The 22,205-nt window shown below is 42.1% G+C and overlaps 3 protein-coding genes across 4 annotated transcripts in view; 2 read left to right on the top strand and 1 right to left on the bottom strand.

Annotated features, from left to right (window-relative positions):
* Window positions 1-2,851, bottom strand: part of plppr2a (phospholipid phosphatase related 2a) — a 102,593-nt gene extending 99,742 nt beyond the window's left edge. The window contains exon 1 of the mRNA XM_074655686.1: window positions 2,712-2,851. The gene's annotated coding sequence lies outside the window, so the exon portion shown is untranslated. The remainder of the gene's footprint in view (window positions 1-2,711) is intronic.
* Window positions 1,534-12,969, top strand: LOC141781447 (uncharacterized). Its single transcript, XM_074657210.1, has 7 exons — window positions 1,534-1,578; window positions 2,298-2,349; window positions 2,814-2,909; window positions 7,345-7,490; window positions 9,137-9,161; window positions 9,944-10,024; window positions 10,684-12,969. The coding sequence occupies exons 1-7, from the start codon at window positions 1,534-1,536 to the stop codon at window positions 11,565-11,567; spliced, it is 1,329 nt and encodes a 442-aa protein (XP_074513311.1). The 3' UTR covers window positions 11,568-12,969.
* A 3,015-nt stretch (window positions 12,970-15,984) lies between these two features.
* Window positions 15,985-21,786, top strand: LOC141780443 (uncharacterized). 2 transcript variants are annotated; one of them, XM_074655677.1, is made up of 3 exons: window positions 15,985-18,555; window positions 20,911-20,996; window positions 21,479-21,786. In XM_074655677.1, the coding sequence occupies exons 1-3, from the start codon at window positions 16,104-16,106 to the stop codon at window positions 21,575-21,577; spliced, it is 2,637 nt and encodes an 878-aa protein (XP_074511778.1). In that variant the 5' UTR covers window positions 15,985-16,103; the 3' UTR covers window positions 21,578-21,786. The 2 variants fall into 2 exon arrangements, with proteins under 2 accessions (XP_074511778.1, XP_074511777.1); XM_074655676.1 differs by having other exon boundaries at window positions 15,987-18,555; window positions 21,476-21,786.
* Window positions 21,787-22,205: the final 419 nt, after the last annotated feature.

Below are 22,205 nucleotides of genomic sequence, written 5' to 3'. Positions count from 1 at the left end.
CTGCACAGAGGTCACAGAGACATCTAATCCATATTATCCCGCCCTCATGCCCAAAGTTATCATGCTGGGTCAGAAAAGTCTAAGGACACATGAGGACTTTTACGAAACACACCAGAACTCCATCACCTCATTTTCAGATACGGAATGAAGATCTGAAGTTAACGCTCTCTAGTTAGGCAATGACTCATCAGGCAGCACTCGCTCTCCCTTATCTCTGGTGAACTAACAAACAGTCATTAATGGTAAATTATTATACATCTCAAGGGGTCTTTAAGCCGACTGACTTCAAAGAGATGGTGCTGCGCAGTGAGAGGCTTTGATGTAATGTGCATGCAGGATTATGAACCAAGGAGCATTACTTTTATATTAAGCTTCTGTGCATATCCTAATGTCTATGGAGAAAAATTTAATTGAATAGATAACAACTTGATTAAATAATTGCTTCGTTATAGTTCACAGTATGATCAGCTTGTTTTTCTTCTTCCTTCTTTCACTTGTTTCTCTTTTCCATTTTCTTTCATTATCTTTACTATTCTCCGATACCAGGGCGACAGGTATGAAAACAACAGGTGGAGTATGGAGTAAAGTACGCTTTACTGCCTGGACTGCCTGAACAAAGTTCAGAGTGCAAGTTAAACGTGTGAGGAATGCGAGCTATGTATATCTATCTACAGCTGTCTCCCTCCCACTCTGCCTGTCTAAACTGAGACTATGTGAGCCTGGTCTTGGCTGAGATATTTAATCTGTGAGTCAGTGTGTGAAGTGATCAATATCTATGTAGTACAGTGGAGTCTCTTCATCACTCCTCCTCCTCTTTTGTTTCACTTCGTGCTCCTCCATCAATCAATACCTCTTCCTCATTATTATGGAGGGCCGACCAGCTCTGAGATACTGAATGCTGGCAACGTTTGTGCCCTATGTCACCTTTTCCTCTCAGTGAACTCTTTCAGGGTTTATCACTGAATCAGCTGTAGCAAACGGGCTTTTCCTCGCATCTCTGTGTGGCTTCTTGCATTTGTGCAAGTATGTGAGAGATAATGTGGGTGATCTAGTACACAACATCCAAAGGAATGCTCATCATCATGTGCACACTGTCATCCTTAAAGGATAAAGCTGATGGTGTTCTATATTTTCCTTATTCTAGCTACAAAACTAGCGAAGGACAATTTGCGATTAATCGTGATTAACTATGGACAATCATGCGATTAATCTCAATTAAATATTGGAATCAATTGACAGCCATAATTATAACGTTACATGAATCTTGAAACACCACCACACAAAGTAACCTAAATCTATAACTAGTGTAGGCCTATAGCTACATGTTGCAAAATGACCTGACATCCCTTTCAGTCTGAGTCTCACTTCACTCGACCATAAAATGTACAGGTTGTGCAACGAACTGGCAACCACTTGTTGTGAAGTGAATGCAATGGAACGGAGGAGGGAGTGTGCAACATCTAGTGGCTGAATGTTATAAATATTATCAATAGCACCTTTAATATTTCTATTTTATTTATTTTAAGGCGCGGCATGGATGAGGCAGAGAAGTACCAACAAAGACTACAAGCCATAGTGGTGAGAATGCCTTTCTTTGTGTTTGTACTTTTGCCCTTTTACTGTCCACTTCAGTCTGCCATAAACCAAGTTGAACTTTCCCCTCATGTCAAAATAATCTCACCGCACCATCGTTGTCTTATGTCACTTCAGTGGAACGGTCTCGCTTGATCTGCACTGCCTGCAGTGAGCAGGCAAAGAACATTAACTTTCTGGCTAATAATCAGTGATCTGTGAAATGAAAGGTTGGAGGGCCTGAGTGAGTGGAGCCGGCTTGACCTCTCTCCAATGTAAAAAATCCGTCCAAAACACAAGTGACCCACTTCACCAGAGACGGCGAGGGCCTGGAGTGGGCCTCGGCATGTTTACAGCGTACATTAACGGTGCAGATACAGAGTCAGCACGCATACAATGTGCTGCGTCACTGAACTATTTCTCTCGGCATCCATGCACTCCGCCAGCTGTATCTCCCCGCTTTAATCTGTCGGTCACGTCACCTAAAAATATCCCCCCTCTCTCTCTCTCTCCGTCTCTCTCACTACTCTGCTTTCACACAGAAGAAGTCCTTGTCTACAGGGACCATGACTGCAAAGGGGAGTTACTGAGGAATTAGATTAAAAAGCGGGTGTAACCCACCACCATAAGTACAGTGTTCTTGGATCAAGTTCTGTCTGTTGTTAGTGGAAGAAACGCAGCAGTTGCAGTTGTTTTAGTTCACTGCTTCTTTGGAATAATTCAAGTTTTCTTGGCTGTTGAGAGATAACTTACAGGAAGACTCCTCAGAAGTGAGGGGTAAGTAGTGACAACATTCCTCGAAAATGAAATACGTTGTCTTTTTTGTGTGTTTGATTACAGAAATGAGAATGAGCAATGTAACTGTTGCTTTCAATAGCTTTTACATCTTCTGTGATAGCTGCGGCAGGAAAGTGGGGAGAGTTGGCACTGAGTATTGGTCAAAAGACACTGACTGTGGAGGTCCTTAAGTGTAAAACAGTGAATTTCATCCTGCTTTCTCAGCTGTGGTATGAGATTTTCTTTCACAGTGGTGTCACTGGCTCTATAAACTCTTAAAATTCATAACCACCTCATAGGATTCCAGAGATTTCCCTCTGATTTAACTGCCTACTTATCGCCTTTCTGTTTTGATGACATACCTCAACAGCGGTGACAGGAAAGACCACTTCGCTCCAGGAGTCTTTTCCTTTTTTCCTCACATTCCCTCTTCAAGGATTTCACTTTTTTTCTTCTGTCACCAGGAGAGGCGTCGGCAGCAGGAAGAAGAGGAGAGGCTGACGAGGGAGACAGAGGAAGAGTGGTTGAAGACAACCCAGGAAAAGGTGATTTAAGTGACACTGTTTTAAGTTTTTCAATGAAGCAAATCCTTCCCACTTGGAATTCCAAACTGTTTAAAGAAAAAGTTTGACATTTTGAGAATACGCTTATTCACTCTCTTACCAAGAGTTAGATGAGAGGATTGGTACTACTCTCATGTTTACATGTTTGATAAATATGAAGCTACAGCCAGCAGTCGGTTAGCTTAGCTTAGCTTCGCATAAAGACTGGAAACAGGGGGGGAAACAGCTAGCCTGGCTGTGGTAACAAAATCCGCCTACCAGCACCTGCTACCTAACCTGACCCGCCAGATGGTTTGTTACACAGAACCATCTGAGAAGCAGCCCTGAAAAGGGCAGGCACTTTCAAAAAATACTTTTTACGCAGGTGATTGGATGAACCATTTGTCAATCAAACTCTCACCGAAGCCAGTCGGGAGAAGAGCGAAAAGCCTTCAGTGCTATTCTTTGCTGAAGAAATGCTTTTGCAGCATCTGCGCTAACCTCTTTAGGAGCCGCCATTGTTGTTAAGAACCAGTGGGCAACCTCCAGGTCTGAGAAGTGAAGCCAATGTGGAAGTGCTTTAAACTTGCATTCTTTCTAACAGCCAGCAGGGGGCGACTCCTCTGGTTGCAAAAAGAAGTCTGGTTGTATAGAAGTCTATGAGAAAATGAGCCTACTTCTCACTTGATTTATTACCTCAGTAAACATTGTAAACATGAGTTTATGGTCTGATTCGCTAGTTTCAAGTCTTCTTCAATACAGCATGATGTTCATTTAGTAAATTATGGTCCCATTTAGAGTCAAATAGACCATAAAGCAGGGTATGCTTTAGGGCGTGGCTACATTGTGATTGACAGGTCGCTACCACGGCGTTGTCCGGTCTGGGAGTTGTCCGTGTACCAGCTTGATATTCACAGTACAGACATGAGAGCGGTATCAATCCTCTCATCTAATTCTCGGCCACAAAGTGTATTACGCATTTTCCCCAAAATGTAATAATATTCCTTTAATAATGAAAGCTTTTTTCTTGTAGGGCTGGGATCTACCCATTTTTGTTTTTATTGTATTCCCTCTTTTCCAGCTGCTTCATGTTAAAAATTGACCACTGGTGTGTCCCACCCTCATGTAATGTCATGTCTCATGACTGCTGCCAAGCTGAGCTGCTTGCTAGCTGACGCCTAGGTCGAGTGTTCTGGGTGGGGTCACTTGGACTTCATCCCGACTCTGATTTACTCATAAACAGCAAGCAAGTTATTTTCAGTTGCATTTGATGTGCAGGAAGCTCGCCGATTTCCTGCACCAGAACCAGGGATACCTTGTTACTATGTCAACCTGCCTTACAGGAGGAAATCAATGTAATTAAAACCACGGCTGTTCCAGTGTTGAAAAGAATGTGGCACTGTTAACCGAGAGAAACTGCAAGAGGGGAAGTGGTGATGAAAGAAAAGGAGGAAGAAGGACATTATTTTAACATGGGTTGGGAATTCTTTGCGCTGAGCCGTTTTGCGTCACATTCGCTACTTCACTGTTCCCTGCAGGACACGCTCTTTTGAAAAATAAACAACACTACATTATCTATGTACCCCAGTGCCGCAGCATGCACACTGTAGCAGCCTCCCACATAAACAGCGTGCATCACATTTCTGCTTTCTTCAACCGCACGTTGCCTCGGGGCAAGTGCATTGCTAGCGGCAGGGACAGACCATCCTCGCTGCAGTTGAATGAGTTTAGCCTGAAGATACGACAACGCCCTCTTCATCTTCGTGGCGGCTAAATGTGAGGCAGAATTTGTCACTTTACTGCTCCCAGAGTAGATGATGGTATTCACAGCATCTCCACTGCAGCTGCTTGCTATTTGTTTTCTCCTGGTCCCACACACTAAGACCGAGGCCCATGCATGAATACATGACAGATCTGTGTGGAGAGTCAGAACAATCAAGAGTTTGGGGCTTCAAGTGTTTGAAAAAAAAGGCATTGTCAGGTTTCAGGTTGTCACTCCGGCTCACGCCATAGCCAGGCATGAGTGACAGATTGTATCTCAATTCCAGGAGCACGATGTCTGGAGGCTGGGGGGCTGTGGCACAGAGCTGTGACACCTTTTCTCTGTCACTCTCAGACAACAGCAGTCTGCTGGCCTTACTCATCCTGGGCGAGATCCAAAATGGCAGCGCTGCAGGCCTTGTTCGGTCTGTAGAGGAGCCAAAATGGCAGAGGAGCGCTGCCAGGTGGCTAGCTGTGTGTCTTGATCCCCTGAATGATCGCTTCTGGTCTGTGTCAACACAGGCAGAAGGCTTGGTGTGCAATGTGTTTGTTTTCGGTTATGTCTCTGTTTTTCTGTCGTGGAATATGCTGTAACAGAGCTGACGCTAACAGCGACAGTCCAATCATAGCTTAGCATCCATAACTAGGCACAGCAGGGCTGTTAAGCTTTGGGTTTCTCCGCATGCTAAAGCAGAGTGTAGCGAGCTGTACGGAGCGCGATACTTTGTATCCAAAACATTTGGAGGGTGGTGTCTTTTTGTAACCTTTCCGAAAACCAAACACAGTGTAGGGAACAGTGTGTTTATGTGCTCCGATGTAAGCTGCTCTGTCCTTGTCCAGCAGCTCCAGCCAACACACAACCCACAACCCAAGATAGCTAACACTTTGATTAGTCCTCATCCTAAAAGCCTCTCTCTTGTAAAGTTGAAAATGAAAATATACATTTGAAAATACGAACGAGAGCGTTAGCTAAGCAGACAGAAATCTTGAATCTTTGAAACATACTTATCATACTGTATAGTACTAGCACTAGCGAGCTCTACACTACAACAAAGAGTATAGAAGCAAAGAGACGAAACTCCGGTGTTTTCTTAAACAGCCGCTGCCACCATTTTGGACTGAAAACGCTTATTATATTTATAATATTTTATTGTTCAACACAGGCCAATTCAGTAGAATATGACAACAGAACAGAGGTTATTTTGTTTTACTTTTGTACGGCATTTTTTAGGCGGATGTTTTACTGGCATCCGGTAGTCCCTTTCAGTCCAAAATGGCGGAAGCGTAGCTTTGCTGATGGGTGCTGATTTTGCAATGGAACGAACTGTTGGCTTTCACTTCTTGGCAATATACGTTCTTTGACTGCAAAACAAGAACAACGCTGTTTCTTCGATGTTTCCGACATGGATCATCAACTGATGATGTTAGCTTTAGCCTCAATCTTTTAGCATATCATTTTGTAGCCGTCAAGTGCATTGATATGGTTTTTACTTTAAAACGGGTCAGTTTGGCACGTTACGAAGTCATCTAGGAATGGTATTTTCAACCAACTGTCGGAGCTAATGTTAGCTTAATAAGCTAGCAAGCTACAGCAGATAACACTTGTGATTTTAAAGAGATTGTTCGGGTCTTACGATGTGGAGGTTGTATGAGGTACTTATCCATAGTCAATGTATACAGTACCTACTTTACATGACAGGAGTTACTGCACGGAAGCAAAGCAATGTACTGCTGTGGACACGGATGTCAGCGAAACGTATTTTAGACATCTAAAAGAAAGGCCCCCCTAAAAAAAAATCAATATCAGTTTAAGTGCACGATACATTTAAAATATTTTCATTGGTTTATCTTCCTGTGAGACAGCTATACAGTCTTTTACCTTGCAGAACATGGGAGTCGCTGGTCTACCGCTGCCTCGATCGGTTCATTTGTTTGTGTTATTGTGTGACTTTGGTAAATCCGAACTAACACTTTAAAACACCAAAGTCACACAATAACACAAACAAACTAACTGATCGAGACAGCGGTAAACCAGCAACCCTCCTGTTCTGCAGGGTAGGTTTTTTCAATGGAGTCTGATGACTTTAGCAAGAGCATAGATGGATTCAACAGCTTCTGTTCCCCGTCGGAAACAGCTGTCTCAAGGCAAGTGTACAGTTAAACTTATATTGATTTTTTAGCTGGCTAAAATACATTTCGCTGCTGCCCCCATCCACAGCAGTACATCGCTTTGCTACCGTGCGGCATCTCCAGTTTGCTTCTCCAAACTGGGTGCGTGCCGACTGCCATCTACTGTAGGTAATACACTGACTATGGATAAGTACCTCATCCAACACCACTTCAAAACACCCGAACTATCCCTTTAAGTCTATTTAGTCTGCACTCTGCTGGCACTCAGATAACAGATATGCAAGGGTTCACATTTCTAAAGATATTATGTGCCATGAAGCAGCGAGTACAGTATTTTCGTCACAGATACACTTCTATATTGACCATGACGAGATCAAATAGGAGGCAGCCATGTGACAGTTGGTGTAATGGATTATAGTCAAGGACATAAACGCACACACATACACGCACACACAGCTCAGACAGTGTCTCTTTTTTCTTGGTCCGCTGCTCTGAATCATTTATTTTATGAGCTCTATAGTGCATCTTTTTGTGTTAACAAATATTACGTCTGTGCCAATGTGTGTCAGGGAACAAACCAAAAGTCAAAAGACGCCCGAGGACGAGGAGGCAGCTGATGCCAGAAAAGAAGAACAAGCCTCACAAGAAGAAAACAAAGAGGAATCTGTCAAGTGTGCAGCCGCAGCCAGAACACACTGCCACTATCAGGTGAGATGTTTCTACAGTACTATAAATTCACACACAGGACAAAACAGCCTTGAATATATAGCAACTCCTGGGAGAGTGTGATATTTTATCCGACAACATCCAGGTTTTCTTGCAAAATGAGGTTTGAAAATTTAGAGACAGATTAAATAGCCCCAAAATATTTTATGATTTGAGCTGCTGTGAAGGCGGTGAGGAAGTAAACACAGCATCCCCTTTAGCTTAAATTCTCCTCAAAGGCTGAACTTTGTAGAGTCTCAACTAAGATGAATATGAAATATGAGGAAGCAAAATGATCTCTTAGGTCAAAAGATGCAAATGGTATTCAGTTTGGCCTCATGCCACGTCCCGGGCAGCCGAGTGTTAAATAAATAAACGTTACAACAAACAGAAAATAATCTACTAGGCTGTACAGCTGGGGATGTGAGCGCTTCGAATTATGTATCATGAATAAAAAATAGAGAACAGAGCTACCACATAATGATTTATCGCTGCATGAGTAAATCAACACAGAATTTCAACCCTGAGTTTGGTGAATAATGAAACAAATGTCCTCCTTGTTTTCAGGAAGTTTTCATGCATATCATTTGTGTGTTTTGAACTTAATATATTTTAATTAGGGCTGTTAAATCAATTAAAATATTTAACCACAATATAATCACATGATTGTCCATAGTTAATCCCAATTAATTGCAAATTATCTCACTTTTTTATCTGTTCAAAATGTACCTTTAAGGGAGATTTGTCAAGTATTTAATACTCTTATCGACATGGGAGTGGACAAATATGCTGCTTTATGCAAATGTATGTATATATTTATTATTGGAAATCAATTAACAACACAAAACAATGACAAATATTGTCCAGAAACCCTCACAGGTACTGCATTTAACATAAAAAAAAGATGCTCAAATCATAACATGGTAAACTGCAGCCCAACAGGCAACAACAGCTGTCAGTGTGTCATTGTGCTGACTTGACTATGACTTGCCCCAAACTGCATGTGATTATCATAAAGTGGACATGTCTTTAAAGGGGAGACTCGTGGGTACCCATAGAACTCATTTTCATTCACATATCTTGAGGTCAGAGGTCAAGGGACCCCTTTGAAAATGGCCATGCCAGTTTTTCCTCGCCAAAATTTAGCGTAAGTTTGGAGCGTTATTTAGCTTCCTTCGCGACAAGCTATGTCATGGTTGGTACCAATGGATTCCTTAGGTTTTTCTAGTTTCATATGATACCAGTATCTTCACTCTAGCTTTAAAACTGAGCCCGCACGTTGCGTTAATACGTTAAAGAAATGTGTTAGTTATTAATACATCAGCCTACATTTATCATATATGCATCATAGCATGTGGACTTTAAACTGCACTGTACAGCCCAAATTTAGCTCAGTGTAAAACAGGCAACCAACAGCAGGACTGAAATGGCTGTTGGGCAAAGTAGTCTCAGCGCCTTTTGACATGCTGGGACTAAGCTTGGTTCAACACTTCTCTGATGATGGCTGTGAAATATTTATGGCAGGGCACAAGTTGGGGAGGGCTCCAGAGAGGAGGGGGAGGCATGTGTTTAAAGTTGCAGACTCAGTGTCTGTTTTAAGTGTCTGGCCATGGAGAGCACTTAAATTGTCTCCTTTCTTTTGCCCGCAGGCTGGCACTGACGAGGACGTGCAAGGTAAGAAGTCAGCTGGGCTGTAATCGTCCTTAGCTTACCATCCACTTCTATCTCTTCTTTGTCACTCTCACAACTACGCCTGCCCAGCATCTATTCTCTCTTGACAGATGATAATTTACCAGAACTAAGTCTTTGCACGAAGAATAGTCATTTAAATCAGGGTGACAGAATGGAGCCGCTGCTGAGAAACGGCTCCATTCTGACTTACGTGCTGCCTGCATGTGACTCATTCTTCTGTATAAGAAACACCGTGAGGGCAAAAGTTTAGCCCAACCCTTTTCAGTCAATGTGCACAAAGTTACACAGAAGCTGGGAGTGAACAGGGTGTGAGAGTATAAGAGAACAGCCGACGTAAGGCAGAAAGCATTCGACACATCATTAACTAAAGTATGGACATGGTATGCAAAACAATTGGATATTTCAGTAAATAGAGAGAAGTGTACTGATGACTTTCTTCCATAGACTGTATAAGAAATGGACGTGGTCAAGGTGACGTCACCCATTGGTTTGTGCACTGACGTATTGAAGCCCTGAGTTCGGGATTTTGGCCATCGCCATCTTGGTTATTTGCAACCAGAAGTGACACGAGAGGTTGGAAGACATTTTTAGGCGACCACAAAAGATATAATTAACGTTCATGATCTGAAAATACACTGTGAAAGGATTACAATTCCATGACAAAAACGCAGACAACTCCCAGGATATGTATTCTGATTTCTAAGCAAAAATACATTTTAGTTTTTCTTCAACTTACACTAGAATATACATGTTTTCTTTTTCAGTGAATAAAAAGGCTAAGCATCACTTCTCCGCACAAATGGCACAAAGAATGTTTCATGACGGTGGGCAAGAAGGTCGATCAGGTGAGGAACAGGAATAGAATTTGTTGTAACTTATCAGAAATGTAGATGCTCATTATTTAGTATGGTGTAATGACAAGGCACTGAAGATATACTGAGGTCATGTATTCAGTATCTTTGGCTCAAATTCTGTTTGAGTTCCCTGAAGATCAGATTAAAGGCCCTCAAAAGTCTGACTACAGCCCTTTGTGATTAAGTGAATGGAACCAAAATGTTTTTCTGTGGAAAATGATAAATATACAACTCAAAAAACAGCAATGATGTTATTTGCATTAGTCTCTCTAGTCTCCTCTTGCAAATGATGACCCCTCTATTTAATGCCACTCTACCCTCAGGGTACGACTTAATGATGGGACGTAGGTGAAAGGCCGGAGAACAATGTTATATTTAGCCCACTTTATTATTTCTGTTCATTAATGTTTTATGCCCGCTTGAGGGCTGTATGGAGTAAAAAGCTCACTGCATTTAGCTTATTGTGTCTCTATATTGTATATTGTGTCGGCTCATATTGGTTACACAAAGCTCCGGTCCTGACCTGGTATCAACCTTTAATCCTCTCACCTTTTAAACACACCGAAGCTTAAGGTCTGTTTGTCCTGGACCGTTTGTCCTGAATATTTTATCTTCATAATATCAATTCTGTCCCGTCTCTTATATTGCAGTCCTGGGATCGTTGGCAGTGCAGGTTGAGAGAGACCCTAAGACAGGTGCCACCGTCGTCAGGTCAGTTGCCCCCGTGTCCACACCGGCTGGTGTGCCGACGGCTACCAGTGTCTTCGACGATGGCAGGAAGAGTATCCACGCTGTCGGTGGGTCGGGGAGTCAACCTTCGTCTGAAGAGCTCGGGCAGATCTTGAGCTTTGTCGATGGGGTTGGTATGAAAGTGCTTCTGGATGAGGTCACAGTCACGCCAAACAAGGCGGAGGCAAAGAAAGAGAAAGCAAAAAGAGCTCCGGAGGGAAAAGTCCTGTCTTTTTCTACCCGTAGTGCCATGTCAAAGGAGGACAATGCGCAGTCAGACAGCTCTAGAGGCTACAGCTCTAGAGGCTACAACGCGAAAGCTAAGCTGGGGACAGACGACCGTCCTATAAGGATGGGAAACAAGAAGGATGAAAAAGAAGACAGAAGCGTCATGGCGGTTAAAGACAGAAGCGTCATGGCGGTTAAAGACATCGCGGGAGAAGTAGGTAACGTGGAGGATCTAAAGTTGGATGAAGGCCCAGTCACTCTTATGTTCATGGGATACGCTGATGCTGACCAAGACGACGGCCAGGACGACAGCCAAGAGCAAGGCATGCTCACCGTGGAGCGAGTGATCATCACTGAGGACGGAGATGTCTTAGGACCTGAAACGTCTGCTTCACCTCAGGCAGGGAAAGAGTCCAAAGTTTTTCAGGACATTGCCCTGGATGGAAATGGGGCAGGAGGAGTTAAAGTCCAGGAGGAGGAAGATGATAAGGGGCTGCATGAATCGTCTTCACCCATTAAAGCAGAGGGAGACATCACTTCCAAGCGCAAGACCTGCAAGTGTTGCTCTGTCATGTAAGAAAGTGATTGAGGAGAGAGACTCCCTCATCAGCCTTAATGGTATCATTTGTAATATTTGTGACACTACATGCTGCCTTGCTGTCTAAATGACTGATATGAGAGAATAGACCACCACCTGCTGTGGTCTTACAATGGTTTTGGCTCTGAGCACCCATCACTTCACTTCACATTGCCAAAGAAAGAGACATTTATCAGATTATAGGTCTTTTGGAGCAGCCGTGGACTGACAACAGCTCTGAGGGACTATTCAAATCCACTTCCTCCCTCTAGTGGACATAGCTGAGAATTTCAACATGCCCTCCTCCAGACATGCAAATATCTCTAATCTCAAATGTGCCTTATTAGCCAAAAATATTCCATATGTTTAACTGTAGTTTGCTCGACGACGAATGGAAAAAGCCAAAAAGCAGAAGAAGCATAATTTACAGCTTTGTGCATCAATATTTCTAACAGTAATCATGGTGTGGTTCATTGTGTCTACTTTAATGTTAATTTGAAAATGTAAAAAAAAAAAAAAGAGAGGGATATTTGTAACATCCTTTAAAACTTTTGAAATGTCCGCTACTACTACTCAGGTCTATAGCTTTCACATAGGACACCAATGATGTTTTATGAGAATTAGTTTTTTTTTAATGTCCTGAGGAGGAGTTTGTATTCTACAATTACACATGAATTTCACATGTTGAGCTTCTGATTCGGATGTATTTTAGTGTCAAAATCCTTAAACTAATAGTTCAACATTTTGGGAAACTAGTGCAATGCCCATTTAGAATTGGCCTGTTCATAATGGGCAATATCTTGGTCTCCGATAGTGCCGCTTGCAGCTTTCTTGAGAACCGCTCACCCAAACAACTTCACACTCGGCACTGCGTGCGGAGGCAATCGGATGAGCTGTTACCGAGAAAATCGAAGGACAGACAGACAGGCAGAGACTCCTTTCATTTAAGTTAGATTAGATACTTCTTAGCAAGAAAGCGAAGGGGTCAAACTATACCTTCAAATTGGACTATTTTAGGTTTCAAACATGCATTAAAGTAACAAGATTTGGTATTTCTCCACCAGAATTATATTCCTGGCATTGTGGGAAAGGCTTTCAAACTGTATTTAGGAACCTATAATAGTATAAGGAGATGAAATGTGCCAAAAGAAACAAAACAGTTAAGAGCAGTTAAGCAGTTACATTATTATAGAAAATGTGGGGAAAAGAACAGTGGCTTGTTCAAACTTTTCATTGCAGGTGAGGTTACACCGGAGAAATTTCATCCCCATCTCTAAAACCTTGTCTGCTACAGTGCAACTATCTGCTTTATTATTTCTATCACTGTGATTTGTTATTCAATTGATTCATTACCGTGGATGTTTACTGGAATACATGATGATAAAACTTAACATAATTAGTATGTTATCTATTTTTTTATTTACAATTTTTACACAAACACAAAAAAATCTCTGTACAAAACAACAATATGGGGTTCACGTTCAATGTTTCACTAAAGTCAAAGAGGATTTTGTTTTGCTCACATGACACAGAGGAAGGACAGGAAGGTACAGGTGCTAAGTAGATCAGCTGGATCATTCATATTTCCATTGAGCTTCGTACTATCATGCACAGGAGATGAGAGCAGCGCTACACTCAGGTGGGTCTCTTCAACATTTCTACTTTCTATGATGTGATGATATAATTGCGTGTCAGGTATTAATAATAACGCTTTATCTGGTCATAGCAAGGAATAAAAATACAGTTAAAGATCATGTCCTATTCATTAAAACTTTGTTTTCCTTAAACATTAGTAAGAATGATACAATTTGCACATTATGAAACTGCACGTACAATGTCACTTAAGTACTTTAATGGTTTTGAATAGCATTTGAAATAATCTATTAGAACCCTCTTCATAACAACAGCGTAGAAAATGTTCTTTGAAAGGAGGATGGAATAAACAGGTTAAGCTCATTAAGGCGCATTAATATGTCCTGTTGCTTGAGCTTTATATACAGTGTGGTGCTGCTGTTGGTAATCCAGTGCGGCTGGCATTAAGCCTCTGAATGCAGGTGTAAATATAGAGTCATAGATTTAAACCTGCAGCTCAGGGAACCAGATAATATCGGGATAATATTCATATTAAGAACATATCTCGATAAAGTATTCAATGACACGGCATAGTGTATCCATGCTCTCTGTGATGCATCAGTGCAAAATACACCACACAGGTCCAGTTAAAGAGGAATGGTTGTTACAGGGCTGATCACAGACCACTAACACTACGGCTCATGGATAACAGGCGTTAACCCGATGAGCTAAGGTCTGTAATATCAGACAGAATGATGGGAAAGCGTAACTCTCAACAGGCAAACTGGTGAGATGATGAGAGTCTCTGTGGCCGTCCAGGCCGGCAGATACTGTACATAGTGTGCTTGCCAAAACAGACAGAGCAAAGCCGATTACTGTTTCTCTTTGTCAGCAGAATTGGCTGTGCTAGGTCACAGCGGGGGAGAAAAGTCACCAAAACAACACAGAAGCTGTAAGCCCTGCTGGGAGAAAAAAAAGGGGAAAGTGACGTATAGTTCTCGGTTAATTTGGGGCTTTTTAAACATGAATTCTCAATATTGTTGTGATCACTTCAGGCAGAAGAATTAATAAACTTTGATAATTAAACATCAAAGCCAAAAGAAAGATCCGCACACTTCATGTCCTCATGAAGGCGCTGTAGCGAGGCTTGATTACCAACAGAGTGAAGCAGGCACTGGGAGCTCCAGGCTTACTGTGTGTCAACTGGTTTGCTTTAATGTAACGGAGAATGTGTTTGTGAATATGTACAACTAACACATAACTGACGTGATAAGGCCTTAAAGGTGCCTTGTGGAGTTTTCTTGTAAAATGACATTTCTGTTTACATTGAGTGTTACTCACCAAAACACATTGGGCCTTATTCACTAATATGCGCGTAGAAATGTTCTTACTTTACACACAAAATAAGTGTGCACGCAAAATTACCGTCTGATTCATGACATATGCGAACCAGAACATTTTGTTCTTAGTTAATCAGACTCAACCTTGACAGGCACTTGCCCTCTAATTGCAATCAGCATACTGCCACGCCCCCATTTCTCTACATAGGAAATATGTTTGCCTTGAGGTGTATCATGGAGAAAGCCGTGAAGTTGTAAAAGAAAAGCATGGCCCCTGAAGCAAAAAAGGCAAAAGAACTTAACGACTGAACATTGGCTACGTATGCGCAATTTCATGGCACCAGAAATTGGTGGGAATAGCCGATCATAGGCCAAGTCAATATAAACAATGGAAACCAAATCGGTTCGATTTTAATATGGACATTCTCATTAAACTCTATTGTAAGCTATGACTGGGACACTCAGATTTTATAGTTGAATATTTTAATTATGACAATAATTGATGCGGATGAAAGGACATCAATTTCATAGTTATTTAATACATTTGACAAGTGCATTAGTAAATAAATGGTTTTAAATATTGTTGTCTATTAAAGCCCTTTTTAATGATTGCAGTTTGTAGTATGCATTTAAAGGTATGTGTTTACATTTTCTAAGACAGCTGGGCCTTTATCATTTGTCATTCATCTTTGTCTAAAGTAGTTCTAAATTTGTTCCCAGAGTACGATCAAATTCAGGTAAGAAAATATTGATGAATCCCGGATTTGTACGTCAAACGATTGTACGCACGGTTTAAGCACATATTTGTGCGTAAACGCTCTGTTCGTGAATGAGGCCCATTGTGTGCGTGCTTGAGGCCTAACAAACGTGTTGAATGCTCATAAACATTTGCAAAGCAGATTTTTCTTAGTTCAAGTTTGAAACCGGCATCATTTACTCCACATTTACTTTCTTGCGGTTTTCTTCTTCACTGCCTTTGTTGGTGCATTGTTGTGTTTCTTGTATGTTACTGCCACCTGTAGTTCAGCGGAATAGATTCACTGATAAAAACATCACGCTCTACCGCTATTTGTGGTCAAAAACTCCACAGGACACCTTTCAGGTGGGTCCTCATTTATAACCTGATCTTGACCCTGTCTTGAAGAGGGTCACTAATTTCAAGATCCTCAGTTGTTCCACTTTTGTGCTTATATGTTGCATGTTCCTGTTTAATCAAACTACTACACAGAAAACCTGGGGCCAGATAGTATCAAGGCAGAACAAACCTGTACAGATTGCGTAGAGAGTGGGATGAACGGGGGGTTGACAGGGGCCCCACATGGACCAGTAGCAGGTTTCGGATATGCCTTGTAGGCAGTAGCTAGCTAAAGATTTTTAAAGACAGATAATACTATAATCTTTAGCTATAAAAAGCTAGTTCCGTTTTGTAAAATCTAATTTTACTACCTGTTCATCACCTGTACTCATCAGTCTTTCATTACTGTTAGTATTATTAGGTGATAACTAAACTAGCAATGATATAAAGGATTTTAATATCAACTTCAGTGACTCATGTGTCTCATGTTTTAACTTAAAGGGGAATAGAGGAAAAACAGACCCTCAAGTGCTTCAAAGGCTTTTAAGCATGGAAACAAATGAACCCAGACCCAACCCTCAAGGTCTGGTCTGCCATGGTGGTCTGTGGATGAAGATGGACTCCAACCCTGTGACAGACCACACAGAGAGCCCATTGGTGACCAGTGGTGAGAATCCCCAAGATGAAACAGTCCCTGCAGCGATCACTAGGTACTACGGCTTGATGGATGATGAGGGCGCAGACGATGTCTTCCTCCCTCCTCCTCCTCCGCCCTACATGGCTCCTTTGCTGCCCACAGAGGGCAGCACAGATGCTCAGGTGAATAATTCCAGTGTGACCCTTACAAATGGGCCAGCTGACGCCACAGAGGCTGAAGCTAATCCCAGTGGCTTAGACTGGCATCACGGTGAGAAGCAATTAATGGCAGCACACAACGAGGTGGATGAAGTGACAGCAAGTACTGCGCAGACGTTTAAGGAGTCTATGGACACTGTATCGCTGTCCAAAGACGAGGACTCCACTGTACCAAAAGATCAGGACCAAACATCAATGGAGGAAACATGTTTTGATCCATCCGGAAGACAATATCATGAAGACACAACAGGGGACGAAGAATCAAGTGAAGAACCTGAGGATATTGCAATTTTGAGTCAGGGGCAGGAAAAGTGGAGGGAAACTAAAGCGGAGAAAGATGAATGTCCAAAACAGGTACCTTCAAGCATTGAGGAAAACTCTGGGAATGAGACGCATTTTGACGAAGAGGGAGAATCTGAGGACATTTGTGGTCTTGTTGAGACAGACTCAAAACTAACCGCAGAACATGTCGATTGCGAAGATGTGGAGGCAAACACCCCGACAGTGTCCAGTCGCCGTGCGAGTGATGATTTTGAGTCCTGCGGGCCACCAGAGCTCTACAAATGCAACCAAAACACGATGGACATAGCAATCCATCAGCCACAGGTACCAGAGATCCCAACAGAGGTGCCCATTGATGATGAAGAGCATGTTGATACCAGATCTTTGAACTATACCCTCACAAAGCATAACTGGATGAGGAGGGAGAGCGGCACTAGCGAGACGCAAGTGTCCCGACACTCCATCTCCGAATGCTCTGCAGAGATGCAGGAAGATGGAAGTAAGAGAATAGCAACTGATATCCAACAAGGAGAGCAACTGCTTCAACGTCTGCAACTGTTGCAGCTGAGACAGGATGGATGTATACCAGAGAGCCCTAATACCACCCAGGAGGTTGTCCAAGAGACGAGTGAAGAGACAAAGGACGTCCTTGAGACTGAAGTAAATGATTTGAACGCAAGAGAAGCCAATCTGACAGGTGGAGCTGAGAAGGAAGAGAGTAGATTTGAGGGAGCAAAGACGAACCTGATGGAGAAGGAAAAGAATGAAAAGAATGAGAGTAAAGATGTCGAGGCAAAAGCAAGGATGTCTTCGTCCACAATGCCAGTTGAGACAGAGCATCACACGATTGCCGGAGCAGAGGCAGGAGACTCTGATGATGATCAAAGTGGCAGCTGGGTACCTGCAGACTTGTCTCCGATCGGCCCCAATGAAACACCTTCCACCCAAATTCCCATTCTACCCACCTGCCACCGACTCTCAGTTGTTGAGACGTCCAAGGAGAGGCAGATCCACGAGGACGCCCAGGGTAAGCAGAGCCTGCAGAGAGCTGGTGGTGTCTTCAATCTCACTGATAATCCAGATGTGCTAGAGATCCCCTTCAAGACCAATATCTCGCTTGAGCCACTTCCAGCCAAGGATGGCCCAGACCAGCGCAGCGACTGGCAGTTCTCCGAGCAGAAAATGAAGAAGGAGATAAGTCAGGAGATTCAGAGAGAGCTGGTAATGGTCAACCAGGGGAAGATCCCTGGGGGGTACAGCAAAGGGGAAGTCCGCCAGTTGAAGGAGAGAAAGCTGCTGTTTGAGGCTTTCCAGCAGGATAACACGGAGGGTCCAACAAGGCTGCGGAAACCCCCTACCTCACTGACGAAGGGTCACGTTTACCCTTCTGTGCTTGAGCGCACGCGAAGCCTGGAGATGTTGTCACTCAAAAGTTGCCCTATTTCCCGAGCACATTCCCTCAGGCTGTATAAAGAGCCTGAAAAAAGTCCTGAAATCGCACGATCAATGAGCCCAACTGGTGGTTCTCGAGACAAAACGCGCTTATCCCCCTACGCAAAACCAGACAAACTCGCACGCCTGTTCAGAAGCATGGACTCCATAAACACAGATGTCTCTACATCAACTGTGGACACTAGAGGCAAAACTAGGGAGGGAAACACGGCACAAGGATCTCCCATACTCAAAGGAAACCCTTTCTTCAAGTTGCGTCCAGCCCTGGCTCTGCAGCCAGAAGTAGAGAAGGACATCCGGGAGGCCAGAGAAAGAGAGGAGGAGCTGCGCAGACAGAGATGCACTCTGTACGGAGAGAAGAGTTGTAGTGAAGACGGAGATAAGTCACGATTCAATCCAATGCTCGTACCAGGTACGTTTAACATGAGTGTCAGTGGTGGAATACATTTACTGAAGTACTGCATTTGAGTATAGTTCTGAGGTAGTTTTACTCAACTTGAGTATTTCCATTTAATGCCACTTTATATTTCTACTCCACTACATTTCAGAGGCAAACATTAAACAACCCACAACCCACTTTAACAATATAATATATCACTCAAATGGCTTATTATTTTGCATAACAAGTACTTTTACTTTTGATACTTATGTTTCAAAAATAAAAGTACTTTTGTTCCTTTTAATACCTCTGTACTTTTACCTAAGTATCTTATGAATGTATGACTTTTATTTGTACTTCAGTTCAGGACTTGTTCCACCACTGATGAGTATTTGTATTCTGTGTGTGACTGCATGCACCTTAGAGGTTAATTTGTCCATTAATTAAACAATTTCGAAATTAAGAATATTTCAATGAAACCTAAACATTACTGACAATGCCATGAAAAACTAAGTGGAAAATATAAAAATAGAAATGTATGGATTATTTCCATCAGGCTAAGATGCATCATAGTATGTCTAATAAGGGTCACTTAGCTCTTTATTCATTGCACATCCCGGCCTTCTGACACTCAGTCTGGGCACTTTAATGAATGCCTCTCTACATTAGCATCACATAGTGTTATCTAAGGAGTCTTATCGACAACTTAGTGTCAACCCTGTCACAAGCGGTTAAGGGCGCATCACTCTAGCAGCCGCCTGATCTGAGTCAGCTGATGCCAGTGGGCTGAGTGACAACATGAAGCCTACTATCTGCACTCCATATTGAGCCAGGGGCACTTCTGGTTCAGTTATAGTGTTGTGTAAATACAAATGACTTCAGACAGTTGATAGGTCTTGTTGAAAGTATGTACAGTTTGTGTGCATTTTTTCATGTCTGCTGCTGTTGCCTATATGCACAGCGGGAGAGCTTGGGGGCCTGACAAAACAGTGCAGCCAGCCAGTGTCATTATGTAGCACCATGTTAGTATTCTCAGCCAGAGCGGCTGGATAATGATGTGTGGGGTTGACTCAAGGTGAAGATGATGAAGCTACATGTGACAGCAGCATAATATGTCTGGGGGTAAAACTGGGCTGAACTGAAGGAAATGACTCATTCTTAAGGTCAAATAAGCTGTAGTGTGTTGTCCTAACCAGCCGTGACACAATACTGTATGAGAATGTATAACCCGAATACACTGTGATATCTTCACAGAGGACACTTCAGCACAGTTTTGACAGTCCACTGAAAATATAACCTTCATACAGCAATCTTGGAACCCCTATCTGTCTGACGACGATAAGCCTCTGTGGGCAAGGGCCAATATTTCTTGGTTTCCGGTGTAGCCTTTGGATATCCAGATAACAGATATATAAAGAAACGCATAGTTTAGGCTTAAGACTTCCTGTTCCATGCGCCGTTCATTGTTTACAGTCCGATTAGCAACTTGAGAGGTGAGAATGGAGCTGGAGTTGAGAGACGACGTCTACGACATTTCACAAGTAGCCAGTTTATATTATATTTTTTAGCTAAAAAACTAAATCGTTGTCAGACGATAGCCGATGGGTTCCCAGATTGCATTTCGGCCAATGCATTCCGTCTCTTTTGCTCTCCGCACGGACTGTTTACCTGCATGCAACCAAAGCCCGCTCAAACATGATTGGTCGAATGGACAACAAATGGACTACAAACAGACAATAAACGCAAACCAGAGCGCTTCCGATACCAAAATCTTGTCCTGTTGCCTACAGATTCTGTATTCATATGCAGATATATAGTTTATAGGCATTGAATATACAGAGAATAATAAGGATATTTTAAATCATATTGACACATCAAAGCCTTTTTCATGTCAAAGCAGCACCCATTTTAAAGCTTTACCGTGCTACATGTACATACCGAAAATGATTAAACTGAGGCTGCAATTGAATGCACGCTATGCCCCACCCACCTTAGTTACTGTTTCTATACCTGTCAAGCTTTATGCTCTCTTTCTGATTTCTGTTTCACAATGACAGGGGCAAATTTTCCATGTTGTAGTGTAACATTAGACTCCCAGGACCGGCTTCCACAGAGTGGAGAAATTCTAGTCATAAACCAATCTTTTTTTTTATGTAATCTGTAACCCCACAAAATAATGTAGTATGAAAGGCTGCTGGCCTTGAAAGTAACACTCAAGTTACTACTGTGGGTAGTAAACTAGTTAGATATGCTGACGTTGCTGCTTACGCAGACAGACAAAACAGGATTAGACTAGTTGTGAAATCCTTAATGGTTTAATTGGCAATTGCTGTCTGAAGTCAAATCCTCTCATGTTATCCTGCTCCTTGTTTTCTTTATGTCCTCTAGATGTCAGAAAACAGTCCAGGGGGAAACTGGAACGTGTTTGGCCGCCGCCCTCCAAGAAAGACCAGATGAAATCTGAGCAGACACAGGTGATGTGCCAGGTCTAATTACTGTAAATAGATTCTCTCTTGGTTTCTCCATTGTTCTGTAAGATCTGTTGCATGTGTTTGGTGTACAACACTGGCGAGAACACAGTGTGCCATCATGTTGTATTAATTACTAATTCAGGGAATCACAACAGGATGGATTAGCATAAAAGATTATCATCACAGATTAGCATTGTTATGTATTGTTTTGAAATCCCTAAAAAGCACTGATGAGTAGGCCTAAAGGTCAGGTTCATATCAGGAGAGAAATTCAGGTTACTGTAATTGTGGCTTTTATGGATCATGTGGTATTGAACCTAAAACAGCTAGAAAAAGACATTAGATTGGAAGTATTCCCTAATGCTATTTGTTTAACAATGGCTTGGATTAGTACAAGTAGTTCTGAAATTGATCTCAAATTCAGAGGATCAAGAAAAGGGAGGTAATCTCCCACTCTAAATCGGGCTTGTCTTATCTCACAGCAGGAGCCAAAGGTTCACAGAGCAGGAGGTCAGAAGGCTCCTCTGTGGCAACGCTGGGAATCCGGCCTGATCAACGGGAAGCCGTCAAAGGAAAAGAACTGATATTGGCCATCGTGATGTCTTCAACACTACAAATAGAATATCAATGATCTGCGACGCTAGCACTGCACAAGTCCAAGATTAATCAATATAACCAAAACCCTGAAGGTAGTTCTGACTTAAATGCTTTCTGTCTATTTTAACTCTGCTTTGTATATTTTTAAACACTAGTTTTATTCAGCACATAAATAAAGCAAAAGTGTCGCTTCATTCATTCTCTCCATTATTGTTATGTTATGTAAACAATACCAGTCCTTATACTGTTTATGGATTTATAAGGGGAAGCCAAATTTCCATATACAGCTTAAAAAAAAAATTGGCATACATTGTTGTAATGGTGATGTCATTTTGTACTATCTTCCTCCATTGATCTTTTGCTTTGAATAAATTAAGAAAATAAGCTCTATAGCAAAAAGAAAATTCCAATTTTCACACATTTGTTTAACATTTGTTTGCTGTATATTTCTACAAATCAACACACTTTTTTATGATTTTTGTACCATGCACACAATGATTATAAGTAGAAAATGAACACTATATACTTCCAGAATTCACAGTTGAAATATTAAAGGGGCACTCGACCAATTTTACACATTAAATTCAGCTTACGTGTCACAGAGAGTATTACTCA

Source organism: Sebastes fasciatus, chromosome 13 (assembly GCF_043250625.1).
Source record: "Sebastes fasciatus isolate fSebFas1 chromosome 13, fSebFas1.pri, whole genome shotgun sequence".
NCBI classification, from domain to species: domain Eukaryota; kingdom Metazoa; phylum Chordata; class Actinopteri; order Perciformes; family Sebastidae; genus Sebastes; species Sebastes fasciatus.
This window is presented reverse-complemented; position numbering and strand designations above follow the sequence as displayed.

Coding starts and splice junctions, on each gene's coding strand:
- LOC141781447 (XM_074657210.1), top strand. CDS start 1,534: ATGGATGAGGCAGAGAAGTACCAACAAAGACTACAAGCCATAGTG. Junction 2,350..2,813: donor AGACTCCTCAGAAGTGAGGG/GTAAGTAGTGAC, acceptor TTCTGTCACCAG/GAGAGGCGTCGGCAGCAGGA. Junction 2,910..7,344: donor AAAAGGTGATTTAAGTGACA/CTGTTTTAAGTT, acceptor CTGTGCCAATGT/GTGTCAGGGAACAAACCAAA.
- LOC141780443 (XM_074655676.1), top strand. CDS start 16,104: ATGGAAACAAATGAACCCAGACCCAACCCTCAAGGTCTGGTCTGCCAT. Junction 18,556..20,910: donor CAATCCAATGCTCGTACCAG/GTACGTTTAACA, acceptor TATGTCCTCTAG/ATGTCAGAAAACAGTCCAGG. Junction 20,997..21,475: donor TGAAATCTGAGCAGACACAG/GTGATGTGCCAG, acceptor CTTATCTCACAG/CAGGAGCCAAAGGTTCACAG.